The 21,052-nt window shown below is 44.9% G+C and overlaps 1 protein-coding gene across 4 annotated transcripts in view; it reads right to left on the minus strand.

Annotated features, from left to right (window-relative positions):
- Positions 1-9: 9 nt before the first annotated feature.
- Positions 10-21,052, minus strand: part of unc5c (unc-5 netrin receptor C) — an 84,138-nt gene continuing 63,095 nt past the window's right edge. For 3 of the 4 annotated variants that reach the window (XM_037265583.1, XM_037265585.1, XM_037265586.1), the window contains 13 exons: positions 15,893-16,073; positions 14,521-14,688; positions 13,885-14,049; positions 11,575-11,631; positions 8,653-8,844; positions 7,813-8,175; positions 6,371-6,458; positions 6,118-6,289; positions 2,379-2,612; positions 1,956-2,105; positions 1,670-1,834; positions 1,392-1,570; positions 10-963 (listed from right to left, as the gene is read on the minus strand). In XM_037265583.1, the coding sequence (XP_037121478.1) occupies positions 804-963; positions 1,392-1,570; positions 1,670-1,834; positions 1,956-2,105; positions 2,379-2,612; positions 6,118-6,289; positions 6,371-6,458; positions 7,813-8,175; positions 8,653-8,844; positions 11,575-11,631; positions 13,885-14,049; positions 14,521-14,688; positions 15,893-16,073 (2,274 nt within the window). In that variant the 3' untranslated portion in view covers positions 10-803. The remainder of the gene's footprint in view (positions 964-1,391; positions 1,571-1,669; positions 1,835-1,955; positions 2,106-2,378; positions 2,613-6,117; positions 6,290-6,370; positions 6,459-7,812; positions 8,176-8,652; positions 8,845-11,574; positions 11,632-13,884; positions 14,050-14,520; positions 14,689-15,892; positions 16,074-21,052) is intronic. The other variant, XM_037265584.1, reaches the window with a different exon arrangement.

Here is a 21,052-nt window from a genome sequence, read left to right on the forward strand (position 1 = left end):
CAACTGCAGTTGTGTGATTTTTGTCAGTGTTGCATATAAATATAATTTATTATTAGTCTTAAAAATTACATTTCTTACACTTTATACAATTGCTTTACCGGATGAGAGTGGCACGCCGGATAAGGATCCACACTTGTACATAACACACGCTAGCATCACGAAGCCGCACGACAAATTAATAAGATAAAAAAAACAAAAAAACTGCTATCCCCACAAGGACCTGTAATACATGGGAAAAGAAAGTTTGCATAGACTGCTTTACAAAAAAATGCATTCACAAATATTACTAATGTTGGTGCGACAATCATTCATTTGAATTGCATTCTCACTTTCTAAAGTGAGCCTTGCACATGTGTCAATTATTTGGCAAAAAGCAACTGTACTGTTTACATTTGGTCCTAGAAAAATAGATCTTTTTTTGACATAATTACTTCTCCTTAGCATCTCCTTTATCACAACGTACAAACAATCATAAGAAAAAAATCCACATTATCGACCCTCTTTAGCCAAATGGTGGGATGAAAGACGGCAAACAATAATTATAGAAAACCGCCAAAAGTAGTGTAAGACGACACTGGCGCTTATTTCAAAAACAAAAGCATACATGGGATTATCATTATTCATATTAAATACTACACTATCACAGAACATGAGTCCGTTTACCTCGTTGCCATGGAGACCATACACCGAGATGCTTCCTCCTCAACATCCGTCGCGGGATTGTTTCCTGTGAATAAGTGGAGGCCTGTTTCCATGACGACGGATGCCATAAATAACACGAAGGAGCGAGTGCCTTGATGACGTCAGTGCTCGTTGGCGGCGGGGAGGAGGCTGTCGTGGCGTCCCATCTCCTCCAGGACTTGGGCCAGGCGGCTGAGGTTGCCGTCGGGAAAGTGCTGCGCCTCCCACAGGTCCAGGATGACCCCCGTCGGGCTGGACTTGGTGGCAAAGTAGTTCAGATACCTGAAGATGACAAGCCAAAAAAAAGTCAATCTGGATTGCTGCATGACAAATAGTAAACAGACTTTCTCATTAGTTAGCGTAAAATGGACACATCAAAATATTGATGTGCTGTTCCATTTTTGAACAAGAAGCGTGTCCACGTAATCAGGGTGTCATCGCTTTGCAGCTGCTGCTTGTGATAAGCCATGCCGCCCCACTGTGCTGTGGACCCAGAAATGCACACAAAGGCACTTTTTGATTCAATGAAAAGCCTTCTCTCGCTTTTGGGTCATAAAATGCTCCAACTGATGACCACTGAAATCAGATTTTTTTTTCTCTTGAACGTTTCACATATTTTACTTAATATGTAGCCTGGAACATAAGGTAGGTTAATGTAGAGTATATATATGTTATGCATAAATGATCTGTCACACTAAAACTGCACGCACCTGTCGAGGTTAAGCTTGTGAGCCAGCATCCTCCAGTCGTTGCCGCGGGTCTGCGGCGCGTCCAGGCTGCCGCACAGCTTCTGGCGGATGGAGACGGGGATGCGGAAGGCGTTGGGTCCCACCAGCGTGGTGATGTTGCTGGCCGGGTCCAGCAGGGATGTGTCGATGTTTTGCGAGTCCTGCGAGGCACAAGGTGGGATGCAAATGTGGCTTCAATACAAGTGTCCACTGTCAAATTAAAACAAAAGAACTACGTATGTAAAAAGTGTGATGCCTACCTCAGACAGCGTGGTGTCCAGCTGAAAGATCTGACCTTCCCCCTCCACTTGGCGCACGCAAATTTTGCACGTCAGGTCCACAGTCGCGGTGGAGAAGCGCTCCAGCGTGAAACAGCAGTGGAGGTTCCTCTGGGAGCCGTCCCACACTTGCTGGAAACAGAGCTCCTGCAAATGATGTTCAAAATTTGTTGCCAAGCTCTCAGGAGGCATTTGTCAACATACAAGCCTGGAATACTTTTTCACACATCCTATTAGGAAAAACACATCGAAAAGATTTGGCTTGCACCTGGTACTTGGCCAGCAGCTTGCTTTTCCACAGCGTGTGAGGAACGTCGTGAATGGAAAGTCTCAGGTTGTGTGTGCTGTCGCTGAAGTTGAGCGTCTTTGGTTCATCCAACAACTTGCCGCCCATTTGCTTCTCCATTTGGAGAACTTCCTAAAATGACACAAATACACACACATGCACACAACATCAATTAGTGTTTCATCAAATACAACTTAAAAAGAAATGGTGGATTGACCCCATGTCATCAGGAGATATGGCAACATATGGTATCATCAAAAAGGACATTTATGCCGGTTCTTTCGATGACATCACCCAATAGCAGTATGTTGATGTAAAAAAAAAAATTGAGCCTTGAGAGGACACCACTGTTGACTTGTTGACATAAAAAAAGTGACTGAAACAACTCTTTCTAGACAAACACACCTTAAGCGCGTCCTGCGTGTCGTCCAGGCAGTAGACCCGAATGTGGTACTCGGTGGCGGGGCACGTGAGCGGGCCGAAGATGGCCAGCTTGAGGCGCTTGGTGGTGGCCGCGCTGAGCGACTGACCCACCAGGCAGTACGTGCCCAGAGTCTCGGTCAGGATGTGGCACGCCTCGTCGTCCATCTGGACGTAGCACGGCGTGGTGAAGTTCTCCTCGCCCACCACCACCACATCCTGCCAAAGAGAGGACAAGTGTCAGTCACAATCAGGTGTGATTTTTCCTCTCCTGCTAGATTTAATCTAAGTAGTCAACTCCTGGCCAAGTAGCTTTTAGCTCAGCGAGACAGCAGCACAATGTTCACAATTGACATGTTGATGATGTCTATAAAAGCTGAGCATATTTAAACCTCACCCGGAGTGTCTTTTAATAAGAGAAGTGCTTATTTGTCCATGCTTTGTCTTGATTTCTCTCTCCCCTCTCTCTCGGTAAAATCCATGCGAGCAGCAACGCGGCATTAAATCAGACTATTACCAGAGACTGAGGAGAAATGTAAGGATTCGATTGCGAGCCGGGCCGTTTAAGCGGCGCATCAGCGGCAATCATTGGGCTCTTAAAATGTTCTGGGATGCCGAACAGGGTCGTTCATTTGAGCTGCAGGAAGAGTAAAAAAGACACCAAAGTTCCCTTTGACTTCATTTTCTATGTGTGTGTTCAACAGGCAGGTGGAAACGAATTAAAAAGCAAATCATGAAAAAATATTGTAAGTATTAAGTATTATTGTAAGTATTAAATGCCAGTATATCAATTGGATTTACAAATTGCCTCTCCCGCGGAGTGAGTCCGTTTGACAAACACACTTTTTGACAGACAATCCATTCAATTCAGCAATATTTCACGACGCCTCATCTCTCAATGGGAAAAAAAAGAGCTCATAAAGTAAAAACCTTGGCACCGCATCGGACTGTAGCATCTGCATTTCCGACAGGTCCGGGATTTGATCAATGGTTATGACTTCTTTAAGAATACTGGCTGCCTCCGAGTAATTCATCTCTGACAAAGGCGCTCCGGCGCACCCATAAACTCACACGGCGGCGACTGTATTGGCAAATGACTTGAGCACGACGCGAGACGCACTTCAATAGCAAGCTGACACAAGCAATACCGTCAATCGCAAAGGCCGGACAGTTAGTTTATGGTCCTTTGTGCCATACTAAAAAGTTCCAAGTCTACAGCAAATCCTTGTTAATCAGCCATAATGAAATGAATGGAAATCCAATTACCGCCCCCTCATACTAGAGTAGGGTTTAAAGCTAGGGTTAGGGTTTCAAACGAGGGTTAGGGTTTCAAAGTAGGGTTTCATACTAGAGTTAGGGTTTCAAAGTAGGGTTTAAAGCTAGGGTTAGGGCTTCAAAGTAGGGTTTCATACTAGATTTAGGGTTTCAAAGTAGGGTTTAAAGCTAGGCTTAGGGCTTCAAAGTAGGGTTTCATACTAGAGTTAGGGTTTCAAAGTAGGGTTTAAAGCAAGGGTTAGGGTTTAAAACATGGGTTTAAAGCTATGGTTAGGGTTTCAAACTAGGGTTAGGGTTTCAAAGGAGGGTTTCATACTAGAGTTAGGGTTTCAAAGCACGGTTCAAAGCTAGGGTTAGGGCTTCAAAGTAGGGTTTCATACTAGGGTTAGGGTTTCAAATTAGGGTTTTAAACATGGGTTTAAAGCTATGGTTAGGGTTTCAAATTAGGGTTTCAAAGTAGGGTTAGGTTTCAAAGTAGGGTTTCATACTAGAGTTAGGGTTTCAAAGTAGCGTTTAAAGCTAGGGTTAGGGCTTCAAAGTAGGGTTTCATACTAGATTTAGGGTTTCAAAGTAGGGTTTAAAGCTAGGGTTAGGGTTTCAAAGTAGTGTTTCATACTAGAGTTAGGGTTTCAAAGTAGCGTTTAAAGCTAGGGTTAGGGCTTCAAAGTAGGGTTTCATACTAGATTTAGGGTTTCAAAGTAGGGTTTAAAGCTATGGTTAGGGTTTCAAATTAGGGTTTCAAAGTAGGGTTACGGTTTCAAAGTAGGGTTTCATACTAGAGTTAGGGTTTCAAAGTAGCGTTTAAAGCTAGGGTTAGGGCTTCAAAGTAGGGTTTCATACTAGATTTAGGGTTTCAAAGTAGGGTTTAAAGCTAGGGTTAGGGTTTCAAAGTAGTGTTTCATACTAGAGTTAGGGTTTCAAAGTAGCGTTTAAAGCTAGGGTTAGGGCTTCAAAGTAGGGTTTCATACTAGATTTAGGGTTTCAAAGTAGGGTTTAAAGCTATGGTTAGGGTTTCAAATTAGGGTTTCAAAGTAGGGTTAGGGTTTCAAAGTAGGGTTTCATACTAGAGTTAGGGTTTCAAAGTAGCGTTTAAAGCTAGGGTTAGGGCTTCAAAGTAGGGTTTCATACTAGGGTTAGGGTTTCAAATTAGGGTTTTAAACATGGGTTTAAAGCTATGGTTAGGGTTTCAAATTAGGGTTTCAAAGTAGGGTTAGGGTTTCAAAGTAGGGTTTCATACTAGAGTTAGGGCTTCAAAGTAGGGTTTCATACTAGATTTAGGGTTTCAAAGTAGGGTTTAAAGCTAGGGTTAGGGTTTCAAAGTAGTGTTTCATACTAGAGTTAGGGTTTCAAAGTAGCGTTTAAAGCTAGGGTTAGGGCTTCAAAGTAGGGTTTCATACTAGATTTAGGGTTTCAAAGTAGGGTTTAAAGCTAGGGTTAGGGCTTCAAAGTAGGGTTTCATACTAGAGTTAGGGTTTCAAATTAGGGTTTAAAGCTAGGGTTAGGGTTTCAAAGTAGGGTTCATACTAGAGTTAGGGTTTCAAACTAGGGTTTAAATCACAGTTGTCAAACTCAAGGCCCGGGAGCCAGATACGGCCCGCCACATCATTTTATGTGGCCCGCAAAGACAAATTGTGCATCAAATTTGTGTAATTACTAGAATTGCAAATTGTCTTCACTTTTAATGATATCTTTTTTTTTTTAATATTTGACCAGTTTTTACTCGTCTGATTTGAAAACGAGTTATTTGTCAGTTTGTTTTGTAGCTTTTACTGTTTATAATATGAGGTGCTCATACATTTATTTGGGTTGACAGTCATAAAGGCCCTCCGAAAGAAGTTATGACTACAATGCGGCCCGCCAAAAAAATGGTTTCGATCGTAAATTTCAACCTGGAGTTGCAATAAACAGCTTGTTCACCTTGAAATATTTGCGGAAATCTATCAGTATAAGCAACTATAAACCTTTTCAGTCAATAGCAAGCAGGATTTGGATTCAAGTTGCCAATTTCATTGAAAGGTGTTTAGGCCATGTCCTCCGCAAACACGCTTGTGTTTGTGTGAGTGTGTCACAAAAGAAGCGCGGAGGGGATATATTCAAAACGGCATCAGCGCTGCCCTTGACAACACACCTCAGCCGCCGGCAGCAATGTTAATGACATGGCCTGCAGGCAGATGGCAAAATAAAGTGCACACAAAATGGCTCCCACGCACACAAACACAAAACGATGTGTTCATAAAGGTGCAAGGACACCATTCATGCACAGGAAAGACTGATGAAAGCTATTTCATCTTTTAATTGTTCCAAAATAGGGTCAAAGTTAGCGTTGTATGCTGCATGTCAGAAAAGAGTAACTTCTCAACTGCAGATGGGGGAGGTGGCGACTTGGAAAAATGTTTGTTATAAAATATGTCAAGCAAAATTGAAATGAATGCTTTGTCCTCTGCCTTACCTCCCATGTGTTCTGCGGCGACTGGCTCTTGAGCTGGATCAACCAGTCTTGTTGGCCGTCTGACACGGCGCAATGATGCATGGTGAGCACCAGGGGGCGCGTCAAAAGGGCGCCCGGCGGACCGCAGCTCACCACAGGGCTCAAAACCGCTTGCCCGTCTTCCACTGAGGGCCTGGAGGGTGAGCAACGAGGGTATGGTTAGCATTCTAGGCACTCAAAGCCTGTGTTGTGTGACTTCCTGCTTCCTTCCTACCTCAAGCTTTCCTTCCTCTGGACAGTCACGTACATTTCATACACGCGACCCTGCGGGATGGCTCCTGCTGGGATAAGCAGACTCACACCTGGAATAAAGAAAACAAAATCAAAATATTAATTGGGGTGAGTGAGGGGAGATTAGTGGATTTTGAATTCTGTGGGTGACATTCATTCTTGGAAGTACATTTTGCAATCTGAAGAAAACGGCATAGCACCTGGGAGCCACAAATTGACAATAATGTGAAGAAAATGGAAAAGAAAGTTCCTGCTTGGATGTACTTGCCCGTATAGGAATGTGGAAGGGATGTGACATTTCATTAGAAAATCAATGATCTCTCCCTCTCGTCATACGATTCTCATATTGCTGCTCGCAGCGTGATTTACATTTTTCCATCTCACATTGATTTCATATGATGTCTTGTCAAAAAGGTCTTTGAAAGGATTCCCTCGTGCGCGCACAAACACACACACACACACACACCGTCTGTGTTGGATAGCGCATTGATTTCTTCATGTCCTTGAAGTGAACTTTTCAAAAAAAAAAAAAAAAAAAAGGGTGACAAGTTGGCTTCTCTTCCTGGCCGGCAAAGTAATCACAACTCAGCCATTGGGACCTCATTGCAAGAAACTTTTTAAAGGCTTATTTTCTTTTCTTACTCAAGGTTCTCCATCATATTTCATTTAGGGGTTTGCAAAATTACAGATTTTTTTTTCTCCCAAACACTCATAATATTACAACATTAACCAAAATATACAGCCAGTTAAATAAATTAAGAAAAAAAGATTCTGTGGACCCTAGCTATAATTTGTGAACCCTGAGGGGATCCGGGGGCCTCAGTTTGAAGATCCCCGACTTCGGCATGTGAACAGATCAAAGTCCAAAGTCTTCCACCCTTTGTGTAACACGACAAGACGACTTTTCCAAAACACAGCTGAGAACAATTTAGCAGGAATCAAAATGAAGCGCTGAGAACTTCGAGAAACCGGAGGAGACGCTGTATCCTTTAATGTCGTAGCTCGTTTATCTGCGCCTGTCACCGTCGCCGTACAAAAAAAAAAACAGACAGCCCGTGTTTGAAGCGAGGACATGCAAGCGGCAGGAAAAGCCGCCTGCAAGCGTGCCCCTCTGATCCCTCACTTCTACACGGCGCACCTTTGCTATCACTCAACGTCACGAGTGAAGTCAAAGCGAGTCATGCTGATCGCTTACATATGCCACAGCGGGTCATTTCAAAGGTTAGCATGGTTGAAATCATACGTCAAAAACTACACGAACTAAAGTTGTAAAAGGTGCCTGTCTCGATGTGTTTTTGACATCGATTTTAAAAACTTTATTTTTTATTTTTAGTGCTGAATAAGAAATTTTTAGCATGTGTCAATTTGTAGCTATGATAGTTCAGAACATAAAAACAAATATGACATCATAACTGCGCGCCGTACCTGAGTTTGGGACAATGAGATGTCCACCCTGCGAGCTGAAGGAACCCACGGCGGTGCAGGAGGGGTCTCTGGATCGCAACAGCGTCTGCGTCTGCATGCGCCGACCCATGGTGCCGTCGCTGTTGTCCAGCAGGCAGTGCGGCAGCTTGGGTGACAGCTTGGAGGAAAACTCGCCTCCCAGGTCGTCCTGCGGCGTCACCAGGCCGGACGAATTGTACACTTTAATCTTGAGGTTGGGCAGGGGGTCCAACAGGGGCGAATTGGTCATGGGGATTTTGTCGGCCACGTCGTGCAGGGCGTAGACGGGGCCTCGGTACATGGCGGCCGCCGAGGTCAGATCAGGGGGTGCCGTGAGGAGATCGGCTGGAATGAGAAGCCAAAAAGAACAAAACAGACCATATGACATTTAATTTGGTGGCGAAAATCAAAAAGGACCAGGAGGAAATGAAGCCTCAATCAGCAGGATTGCCGCCTGCCTGCCCGCCTGCTTTCGCTCATTCACTTTTCACTCATTAGGATAGTCGAGTGTGCCACAACACAATATTACTCAGTGTGAGGAGCTCAAGGCACAGCTGGGAATCGGGAGTGCCAGATGGCAGCGCGAAGGCTCCGCTTAGCTGCCAGGTACAAGGAGGAATGTTTCTTGTCTGGGCGGGAAGACACGCAGGCCCGCCACTCGCTCGTGTGCAAATGAACAGATGACTCTTTTCAACGTTTTAACAGCTACATTTGAAATTCAAAGGTTTGGTTAAAACTTCAAACCAAATGCTTACGTCATCTTAAAACTTTCTTCAAGAAAGAATTTGGCTGAGAAAGTCGGACGCTACATTTTAGCCGCACCTTTCCTCGTCGTCTTGATGCTGACTGGCTGGAAGCCTCCGTTGAGGGCGGACGAGTCCAAGATGTCCGAGTCAAAGTCACGGTGGTTCTTCCGGTAGATAAAGAGCGCCACCACCACGGAGATGACCAGGCACATGATCACGGCGATGACGATGCCCACGTAGAGAGCCACGTCGTCCGTGCTGGGGGCCACTGTGGAAGGCGACAAAGAGAGAGAAGATATAGACATTAAAAGCTGCAAGCGGCCAGGAAGTCATTGTTGACTCTATGCTCCGCCCACTTTAGATGGTGACGGATAGCACAATTTAGCATCATCCATCTGGTATGGGTACCTGCAAAAACTGCAATTTGCCAGAAATGGTTGTTTCAAAACAAAATGGCCGACCTCCGATTCCATTCCGAATCCCTGAGACATGTCTAGCTAATTTTGTCAGTGCCCCTAATAACCGTCAATACGTCAAACCATTTAAAGCAAACTAATATCCTGGTTAGGATTGAGCCGGATATTAATAAACATGAACACAAAATATGTTGTTCTTCCTTTCATTTTGCAGTATTAGATGATTTCATTCACGATAAAGGCCACAATATTAAAACATTGTGGCACATAATGGGGAATTCAAACCGGGCCACTTTTGTGGGGAGGTGGGTGATGCTCACTGGTTGCTAGGCAACCAAAGAGGCAGTGGCTGGGTGCCTTCTGACATCACAAAATCAGAAGATGCGAGTTTTTTAGATTAAGCATTCAAAACACGTACACAAACACTTTCGAATGACTGCAGCCATGTTGTGGTTGCACACATTGTGATAACACATTCAGCGCACAGTGGTCACGATGGCTTGCCTAAGGCGGCCTGAGCCAAACACAATGACCCGGTGCTAATGAGCAGCATAGAGAAAAACCATGTGGCAACTTCTGAGGGTGGAGAGATACGGATGTTTTCATCTCCGCAACTGCCAGGCGGGCGTCGCGGCTCTGAGGCCGCCGTCGTCGTTGTGACACAGCGTAGATAAGATGGAATGTCGTCGCTAGCGTTCCTCACAGCAACTTTCATCTCCGCTGGATTTCTGTCCACTTTCTAGCTGGCGAAACCTCCATGATTAGAAGGTCCAAGCGAAGACGACGGGGGCGCCAGAGCGAGACGGGCACTCATTACGGAGTCGACCTTTTTAATGGACGTCCGCTGACGGCCTTGTCTCTCTTTGGTGTGTGTCCTTCACTGTCACTCAGTTGACAAATGAGATGTAATTCTCTTCTGCGGGCGGCGTACATGTGATGTCGGAAGACTCCAAGAAAGCGGCGCTTGTGTTGTCACAGCAAATATGCTGAGCCACTCAAGTGTGATATTGCCAAATTATATAGTATTTATCTCCATTAAATGAGCAAATAAAAAGCCATGTAGAAAATTTGTAAGACAGTTTACGGTATTCGCAAGTTAGCCAGTAGATGGCAGCAGATGCCATAAAAGCTGGCAGACTGCGTTTAAATGGGCCTGCAAGGGGAACGACACTCCACGCGTGTCTCCGTCAAGAGTCTCCAGCACAAAAAGGGGAAGCAAACGGCTCTGACATAAAATCCTGCATGACCGCCGCATCACCAACACAACAATGTCTAAAATCCGCAATTAAGTCAGGTGGAAAAATACAGGAAATATAATTATTATTATTTTGTAGACTGCAAAGTCTGGAGTGTCAGGATAACATCGTCATCCTAATCCTTCCGCCGCCACAGACGGGAACCGACAGCCGAGCGGGGAGCCGAGTGATGAAAGCGGTGGAATGTAATTTCACTTCTCCAGCTTCCCTGCGGTTATTTAACGTGCCCCCCCCCCCCTCCCCAACACCCCCAATTCCCCTTTCCCCGAAACTACCAGCCCTCCTCCACCCACCGTGGCACAATCTTCCGTCCGTGCTTTGATGATAAAGGCAGCAACCTGCTAAGTGTACACATTAAAATGTATCACTTAGATGAATACATCCCTTTGAACACGAGCCATTGTCAGCGCTCAGAAAAAGTACAAGGAGTGGAAATGAAAAGGGATTATTACTATTATGACGACGACGCATACATGAGAATTCACTTCTGGATAAAGTCACAGCTTGCCGTGCTTGTTGGGAAGCAACGAGGGAAAGGCAGGCTACTGGGTTTTTTTTTGTTCTGTTTTTTAAAGAATACTTTTCCTGTGGAGGAGAAAGAAAATGACAGCCTGGTGAATTTGGTTTCATAATTCAAAACAGCTACAAATAATTTTCTTTGCCTGTTTTAAAGTGCAGGTTTCGTCCCATGCAAATGAGCCACTGCTCCTCGCACACAAATCAAATCCAAGTCTAGTAAAGCCCAATTTCATATTGACTTTTCTGCTGCATAAACATCACTTGGAGAAAGACAAACAGCAGCCTTGGCCAAACAAAGAAAGGGTCATCAACCCGGTCAGGTTTTTATTGGGTTGCCGATTTTCGGCGTGAAATCGCCATCAGCCTTCTTATTGATCTACAAACACGAACATAATTTGGCTGCAATTGGCTTTTTGATTCATGTCTCTAGTGGATGTGATGGGGCCACTGATCTATTTTGTCTTATTTTGAAATAACCACTGCATCCTAATAAATAAAACAGGAGGTGCCTGAAAATCTATAATAGATACTGCGAAACGCTTGCCTCAAAAACTGCAATCTTGGACAATCACCAAAGAAATATGATCAGTATTATTTCTGTGCATTGGTGATATTGCTGGAGCCATTGGAACTTAATTGCTATCCAAAAAAGCAGCACATACTATAGCTAACTAGCTGTCTTTTTTTTTAGAAAATGGTGTGGATGGACCTTTTAGTTCTGAGGAGTATGCAGAGAAGCGTGTGAAAAGACAAGACATGGCAATGAAAATGTAAAAAAGAAAACAAAATAGTAAATCAGGAACTCACATGTATTTCCCAAATCAAGCTTGCCTTTAGCCTCAGCTGACTTCTGATATAAGGAACCTTGAGGAAGAGAGGGAAGGAATGGGCGGGGGAGAGTCAAGGGGGTGGGGTGGGGTGGGGGGGTTTGGAACATGGTGGGAGAGAGGGATGATGAAAATCAAATTTAAGCCAACAGAAAAACAAACGCAACAAATGAGACAGCAACAAAGTCATGAGTAGGAAAAATGACGCAGGGGAAGTCATCCTTCTTGATTTGGCCCCTCCCTTCTCGGGCACGGAGAGCGATGAGGAGCGGCTGAGGGAACGCAGCGCTTGGGGTGAGGGAGTGACGCCATCCATCAAGGCGGCTTAGAAGCTCAACGAGAGTTAGTACTGAAGCGGGCAGCCAGGCAGGTGAGGGGGAACGCCGTACCGTCATCAGTATTCCACAGAAGCAAAAAGTCGACTGTGTGTCACCGCACTGGAAATCCTAGCTGGATTTCTACAAGTGCGATTTTGGATTTGGATTCATTTTGACACGCCCCTACCCCAAAGCCGTGTGTCTCATAGAAAAATCTTGTTTCGACAACTGAGGAGCTTCATTTGGTCAGGCCAAAGGAAAAGTAGTGCTTTGACGCCATCTTGGGTCATCTCTGGATAATTCTAAACTTTTTTGAAACTCTGAGGGACAATTGAATTCACAATCAAGATTTCTCAGCTGATGCCAACAAAGATGGAAGAGGAGGATTTCCTGCCAGGCATGGCGACATCACAACTTGATCTCACTCCATAAACAACTACACAAACAATGTCATCTCTATCAGCGAGGCAGAGAGCCGCAGCGAGACGAGCAGTCAGCAGCAAAAAAAAAAAAGAGAAAAAAATCAATGAGCTGATAGATGAGGACCACTTGTTGGTGTAATCAGCAAACGTTGCGGCCAGCCTATCCTGGCTTACTTTTGGTAGGAAAAGTGTGCGGACTTCCTGGACTGGTCGCCAGCCAACCACAGCAAATAAACAAGCATCTTACAAGCAGCTGTGTCGGAAACCAAAATTCAATTAAAGTACAGCGACTCACTCTCGGACATTTTGCCAAATGATGGTCTATAGGTACTGCAGGTTTAACAAAAAAAAAAAAAAACATTTAAACAGGGCTGTGTAAACCTTTCATACCCACTCCAGCATGACTTTTTGTTGTTGTAATTTTCAGTCATGAAATAAAATGACATTTTGTCTGTCTTGCAGACAGTCTTTGCGGAATCGGATTCTCTAGCACGTTTCAAGCGCTAAATTGCCACGAGAGTGTTGAAATGAGATCCAAAGACAGAAAATAGGATCAGCCGCATTTACTGGCGTCCGAACCCTCCCAGCATGCATCACGGCGTGGAGGAATCAGCGCTCCGAGGTGAGTTCAGATTGCAGCACCACGACTTCCATTGCCTTAATGTGAGCGTTCACATAATGGCTTCTTCTCCTCAGCAATGTGAGTGGAAATGGTCGTTAGCATTGACATAAGTGGCTTTACCCTCTTAGCTTCTAACAAAACAAAAAAAAAAATCAATCCTTGGAATGATGCTAAATCTATATCATCATGGCTTTCTTTTCATGCAACCGTGACAATGCGGCTTGTCACAAAGACTGAAGGTGATGTAATAAGACAAACGTAAACGACCATTCCTCCCGAAAATACAAATGCGTAGACGTAGGGAAGACTTCGACGTATGAATGCAAACTCTCCGTATTTCACGGGAGACTTGGCGGCACGTTTGGCAAGCGTTTCAACCGCTTGGCTTTTGTTCAACTAAAAGCCAGAATAACTCTAAACAACTCATCGCCCGAGGAAACGCTTCTGAGTGCATCGCAACAAGCTGTCTTGTTTTTTCACACCCGCCCACCCAACAAAACAAATACAGAGAGTGGGGCGAAAAAAAATGCCATTTATGAAAAGCCTTTCAACTCCTGAAGCTGTTTGTGAACTTTGAAATGATTGGGAAAGCGAGAGAGAGCCATTACCGGCAATAATTGCTCGCTTCCAGAGACACGGAATCGCCGAGCGGGTCAAACTCATGCCATGCCGCGGCCTCGGGTTTTCTTCTAGATATTTGGAAAATGAAAGTAGCAATCAGAGCTGACTCTTTGCCGCCATGTAATTGCCATTACGTACAAAGTAAGAACACAGTGTAAAGTGTCATCTCATTTTAAACTAGCCGGACGAGGAGCACGAGCTGGAGCAAGATGGCTGCTCGTGTTTTTGTGAGTGAAATGAAACAGAATGAGCGAGTGATTCAGGCGAGGTATGGCGGATGAGCCGACGCCGTGGTTGGAGATACTCACTCTGCATGCACAGGCCGTCCGTGCAGTTCTTGGACTGCAGCACCATGCCCTCACAGTCCTTGCCCCCGTTTTTGGGTGCCGGCGCGCCGCATTCCCTCCTCCTCCAGTGGGTGCACTCGGTCCCACAGGTGGACCACTTAGTCCACTCTGTCCACAGGCCATCCACTAACACACAACAGACAACACACACGAGGTGATGCGCGAGTGAGAATGGCCATGGGGTGATTTATGCCGACGTGAAGATGAAGTACGTCTTGGGTTGCAAAATTTGGGTCATTTTCAAAGTGGGTAACTTTCCATGGGAATTCATGACCATCAGTGCTCTGTCTATGTGTTGCTGCACCATTTTTGTTCAAATGTTTAAAGGTTAATAACATCAATGCTACTTTTGTTAGCCCTTCTATGACATTTCACATTATGGGTTAGCATTAAGCTAGCAATCTTTCCTATGATAAACATTATTTGGTTGAATTAAAATCACAATTATTTGTTGTTTTTCAGTAAGGTTGAATTGCTTAGCTTCCCATGGAAATTTACCGGAAACTTTCTGGAAATTCACCAGCAGTTTCCCACCCCTTTGCAACTCTAATCACATCTCACGACTATAACACATAATTGATTGAGTACAAGCCTTACCTGGACAGAGAGTATTGCACGGCAGCTTCTGGATGCCTTGCCCCTCGCAGATGGCGCCACCGTTGAGTGGCGCCGGATTGGTGCAGCTACGTGTGCGTTTCTGGTAGCCCCGCCCACAGCGGCTGTTGCACACCGACCACTCGGTCCATGTCGACCAGCCGCCATTTACTAGAGGTGGGGGGGGATGAAATATACAATGAGCAGAATGTCAACATGTCAACACAATGGAGAACTTTTTTTTTTTTTTTTACTCTCGGGCCATCACGCAGCCGAACAGGACATGGCGGTCAGATAGCGGCTAGTTTCCAGTCACCGATTCCACTTAATGCGTCTCTTTCCTCTCTCATCCGTCTTTGTCAGCCACCAAATTCCAGCGCACAGCGACAACACACAACGCACGCACGCCACCGTGGCTGCCGACCAACCGCTGACATTTTACATCAAGGCTCCGAGACCTTGAAACTCCCACACTGAGCATCGGCAGAGAAAACATTTATGTACAAGATTCATTTCTAATATTGCAACCGTAGAGCATTTTATTTTTGCTTTAGGGCTCGATTAGGGCAGAAAATATTTGGTAGGATAATATCAAGATAGCCGATTAATAATAATAAAAAATAGATGTTTGAATGTCACAATCTTTATGTTTATGTACACTTTAATCACTGTATACTTTATTAATTTTTTTCTTCTTGTAATAATAGAACTTTATTCTCATGTTTTTCTTGCCTACCCCATTGCTTTGTATTGGCCTTCTCTTTTTTTTTTTTTACGTATTTTGACAAAGCTCCTTTCCTGTCTTTGCGGTACTTTCGCACATGACACAATTAAGCATGAAACCATTTTGGAGACGCGTAGCCGTTGTGACATTACAGTACTTTACCTATCAAGGATAAGCTGACATTAAAAGCGCTTTCCCCGCGTCGCTGACAAGGAATCCTCGCCGAGATGTCGAGCGCATCGGCAGGGAAACAAGTTGGCAGTAATGTGTGCCTTGCTTGTTTCTACACACTGGTGCAATTTGGTGGATTTGAATAATATATTCCTTTCATGACATCAGGGTCAAAGGTCAAGTGTTACAACAGATGCATAATACTGTAGAAATATTTATGTTTATGCATGCTGTGTGGTTCTCAATTCCCAGTGCGAAAATCATGTGATGAACTCTTGATGGAAAAACACGCCTGGGAAGTCAAGAGCGGACACGTCGTGTGTCATTTACTCAGCTAGCCCCGAGCGGCCGTTAGAGTTGGAAGCTTGGCGGCGTCAAGCGCGCCGGATCGACGTGACGGAGACAGCGGGCGGAGATCCCAGCTTTCAGAAAGCGCAGCGGGGGATCTGGATTTCTTTTTGAAACACCGTAGCGGCTCACCGTAGACGATGACTGTGGCAGTGGTGCTCCGTCGCTTGGCCACGATGTTCTTGGCCACGCACGTGTAGTTTGCCGTGTCGGAGAGACGCGCCTGCTTGATGATCAGATTGTGGTCGATGGTGATGTAGAAGTTCCTGTCGTCGGCGGGGTCGATCACCTCCTCGTTTTTCAGCCACTCCACCTACGACCGGGGGGAAAAAAGGACCTTTGCTTAAAAGGTCAAGTGTCCTTCTGTGCTTTGGAGACTTCACAATCCCTTTGCAAGACAAAGATTTTTGTTATCACCCTCGCAAGGACAACATTTCATCTTTTGTGGCTTTTTAGAAGAGCCCCAGTAGCTTCTTAACCTTTTCTCACCAGTTCATTTCTCTAAATTATGCTGATATTGAACTCATCGCGCAGAAAGGGGGGGTGGACGTTTGGGATCTTTATTTGGTTTTAAATCACAAAACTGATTTGGAAAAGAACCCTGCAGACACTTTGATTCCGAATATTTCCTCATCTTCAAAGAGCGCAGTCTAGCCATGAGGGGGCCTGGCACGCCGACTTCCTGCTCATTGTCGCGTCCCACGACAGCAGGGAGCGCCCCCAAACCGCTGCTCGCGAGATAAGACAACAAGCGGGGCAGGTCGAGATAAGCAGGATGTTTATAAAAAGATGAGATGAAGGGAGAGGGCTCACTGTAATTTGTGCCGAGGTAAAACACTGTGGCCATTGTTGTAAAAGACGCAGCATTGTTCGACGTCTCCCATAGGAGAAGATTAACCGATTGCGACACAAAAGTTGACTGTGAGTCGGCGCCAGAGGAACATCCCAAGCGGGTTCGACTCTTCTGTTTTCACATCATTTTCTAATAGTGGCTTTGATTTTGCACTGCTATTTTATACTTATATAATTTCTGACAATCTAGTCTGGAAAACTTTTCTCTCGTTCTGAAAAACTCTCAGATGCCACAAGATGTGGTCGCAACTCAGGCGAATATGAAGTAGTGCTTTGGCGCCACCTTGTTTAATCTTGTTGGAGAGGGAAGCAGCTCCTATTAGACAGGCCAAAGGTCTAAAAGTAGTGGTTTGGTGCTATCGTGACTCATCTAGGAGCAGCAACGCAAGCCTTTCTTTTGAGGAATTATTTTCTATTTGCCAAATTGGTCACTCGTATCTCAAAAGGTACAAGTGGGAAATCAGAACTGGGCACTCCTAATGCATCCGAAGATTCCCATTAAATTGGCAAAGATTCAGTCACCATTAGTCTTAGGGCTTCATTGTGCAACGAGAACAAAGCGTGATTACTAACAATAACGTTATGATTGCCATTTTATGCCTCTGATAGAACAAATAAAGGACGAGCAGCGCTCTCTGGAACGAGACTGAAAAAATGTTTCTTGTCCAATTTTTCTTTTGGCCAATGACAGCAACGGCCTCTGCAGACGCGACGCGTTCGGATGTCAAGAGCACTTTGATACGGGCGGGTAATTAAAAATTGAACAAAAGAGCTTTTCAGTCTAGATGTGCTGCTGTTGGGGAAGATGTCGGTGGGGGGGCAGAGGGACAACCAGTGGTAGAGAGAGAAAAAGAAAGAAAGCAACGGTGCAGTCCTCACATTTTTTTTCTCACCCGACTATAATTAGGACTCATTAATAAAAGCCAGAGATGAGAAGGTAAGCCCGACTCGACATCACATTTCTCCGCAGATCGCACCCCCTGCTCCTCAAACCCCCTCATTAGCTCCTGATTGGCAGTGCAACTTCCGGAAGAGGTAATTGGCACATTTGACATTAACCGGGGCAAAACTGTGAAATGTCGGCAAGTCACAGACGGAGAATCAAACGCGAGCTTTAGAAGAGGAGGAAACTACTCATAACCGAGCGGACTGGACCAAGTGAAGAAAAACAAGTCGCTGTACAATTTGGCGGAGGAGGAAGACGTGATCATTCCATGTGAATCGGCCCCCTCATGGCAAATAAAGTGCTTGAGGAAACATATCCAGTAGAAGGTCAGCTGTGATGATCAAGGCTATCTCACAAAGACATCTTTTGCTCTCCAGCAATAATCAAAAGCAGCTTCACGGGCTGGATGGAACAATTTTGCTGTCTGCTTTGGTGACTTTTTTTTTTTTTAATTGCGGGGGCCTATGTGGCACCGACCGCGGCCTGGAATGTTGCATGCCAACGCATCTCTAATTAGCCAAATAAAGTGTATGGATCACACGGTATACATCCGGCTCACTTGTTAAGCGCCCGGGTGAGACGAAGCCATTCATTACTCATCAGTGTTCTGCCAGAAATAGAATTGGTAGACTCTCGCTGTATATATCTGCCCCGAGGCACCTTAAATGACACACCTGTAGAACGTGCCGTAAAAAAAACATTAACATTAACAACACAGAAGGAGAGATGCCAAAATAGTTGCTTTGATTGTCGTCTTTTTTTTAACACTTGGTGTCAGGGAACTATGATCAAGTCAAAGCTTCAAATTCCGTATTCTATATATTATCATGATAATTAAAAAAAGTGTTTTCGCATACATATTGCATAATATTCTGCATGAGGTACAGATATTTTTGTCATGCCGTGTCATGTTTGTTTACGTCGTTAAAAGGCGGGGCCTGACTTGATGAGTGATGTGGGTGTCAGCAAATGACAGTTGAGTGTTCACCGGCTGCTAATTGGCGAACGCAATCTGCGGTGTTAGTGACTCGCTGTGACTTTTAGCCGTCGACAGCTCGAGTATGAATGTATGCTTCGTGTTTATTTTCTTCCTATTTATTCAACAGTGATTGAAAGTGGAGGTGGCTGTGTCTGGCCTTAATCACTTGCGGGGGCATTGCGGTACCTTTTAAGCAGCGATGGTCGGCTGTATTACATGAAGCAACAACGATAGGTTGGCATGCTAATGTGCATTACGGATGCAGAGCTTTTTTTTTTTTTTTTCTGTGGGGGCTGCTTGAAGAGTCACATTAAAGCGTGGATGTCATTTGAGGAGCGGCGAGGATATAAATAAGCACACCGACTTACAAGTTCAAAAACACCCTCCAACACATTTTGGGGTGATTAGGAAAGCATTTGGCTAAAAAAAAAAAAGAGAAGAAGATTTGCTCATTAAAACCTCATTTCCATGTTAAATTGGGGGGGAAAAAAAAGCAAGCACCTGGCACAAAGCAATTCACCTTCCCGAGTGTTCCAGATTGCCGGGAGAAACAGAAGCATTTTTTTTTCCTCTGCTTTATTTGGAAACATAAACAAAGCAGCGTTTGCTTTTAGTAGCGTTCTCGCCTCCTGTTTCGAAAGGCGGAGTAACGATTTAGCGAGGACTTTCAGAGTCAACCGCAACCATTTGCCAAGAAAAGCTTGTCGTGAGTGACAAGCGAGCCCCTGGAGGTCAATGGCGACTCGACTGGCGCAGAGGCTTCAAAGTGGCCTGGTGACACAGCGACTCTCCGGGGCTCACTTTAATGAACACACACGTCGCCTTTTACGAGTTCCTCGAGCCGTGTTCTTCTTGACAGTCACGGCTGTCGACGCCAAGAACTCACTTAGGTGACATACCTCCGCCGTCCAATGAGGGGAGGCCTTAGAGGCACAAAATGGATCTCTGTCGAGAATCGCAACCCTTTGTCGTGACATTTATTGTCCTGAAATTTTCATTTAATCACCAGCATCTGCTGGATGTCAGTTTGGTTAAAGAATTCTCTTTCGACTCAGCAATGCCATCGGACTTAATCTTGGCAAGGGCCGCCTTTCCCCACGATAACGCCGCAGGACCCCGGATGAGCGAGAACTCACATCGGGGAACCCATAGTAACCGGGCGCAGCGGCATCTCGGAGCGGCGCCTTCACCTCTGAACCCTCGTCTTTCTCTCGGATCTGACGCGGTGGAAGAAAAGGAAGAATGAAAGCACATTCTTCTACTGGGCAGAATGTTTTGTGAGGCCGCCACGCATTGTCACGTATGAAAGGAGTTACTCACGAGGAGCCTCTTCAGATTCCAATGAAAGAGTCTCGGCGAGGAGCTCAAAGAAAAAGGTTCTGCGTGACGTGTTGGCTTTTCATCTTTTGGTCCCACATTACAGAGGAAGAGAACCTTGGTTAAATCGCCTTCAATTCATTTCAACGAGGTTCATGTGAATCCGTTTTAGGAGTCTCGCTTACATTTTTTCCACCACGGTGTTACCAGCACCGGATTTCAAAATCAGCTATGGAAGGAAGGCAGCCAGCGAGACAGTTCGTGACTTTATGTAAAAAAAAAATCGACTAAATTCTCAGAACAGAAACCACGTCGTCACTGCGAACGCAAGCAACGTGCATTTTTGAAGCAACTACAAATGATATCGGAACGCTACAGAAGTAAGTCCAACAAAGTCAATCGTATGCAGTCAGCGCGATTTAATAAGAAAATTGTTACGAGTGTTTAGGTTTTTATGGCTTCAACCGCAGTCGGCCGCGGAGCCAGCCAAGCGACCGCACCGGCTCGAGACATCTCATCTTCTCCCCGCCGTGTTTTTTCTTTGTCGGCGGGTGAAATATGACAGGTCTTTCCGTCGCAGCGCCTGTAACGTATTTCTCGAGATTCAGAAGAAACCTAAGAAGTTGAACATCTGTTTTTTTTCTCCGCTCAATACAACGTTCTCTTGTGTCCAGCTGTTTGAGTTCATGGATGGAAAAAGACATGATGCAATGGAATCTTTGCCTTTTTTTTTAAGACATGAGGTCATGGGGAGTCATTAAAGAATTTGCTGTACATGCTAAACTAGAAAGACAAGCCAAGAAACGCATGCTTGTCGATAACCCCAACATCGCCCGCTGGGTATCCGCCAATAGTTGATGCGCTCTGATACTTTAGGCACCGTGATAACGCATATATTTCGAACTGGTACTTCTGTGGCTTTTGTTCAAGTTGTTTATTAGGCACATCTGTAAAAAAAAAAAAAAGCAAATAAAAAGCTAACTGCTGTGGACTATAGTGGATTTTAGTCAGCTGCTGGGGCAGTACGGCAAGCACGAAGGGACAGCACTTATAACAGCAATGGAAGTTAAATGTTTACTCCACAATATTCAGGAACTACCAATAAAAGTTGACTTGTATGAATCATACACCTAAAACAAAGAGAACTAAACATTTTAAAGTAAATTTCAGCACAAAAATCATCAACCACGCTCCATAA

The sequence above is a fragment of the Syngnathus acus genome, chromosome 12, assembly GCF_901709675.1.
Source record: "Syngnathus acus chromosome 12, fSynAcu1.2, whole genome shotgun sequence".
NCBI classification, from domain to species: Eukaryota; Metazoa; Chordata; class Actinopteri; order Syngnathiformes; family Syngnathidae; genus Syngnathus; species Syngnathus acus.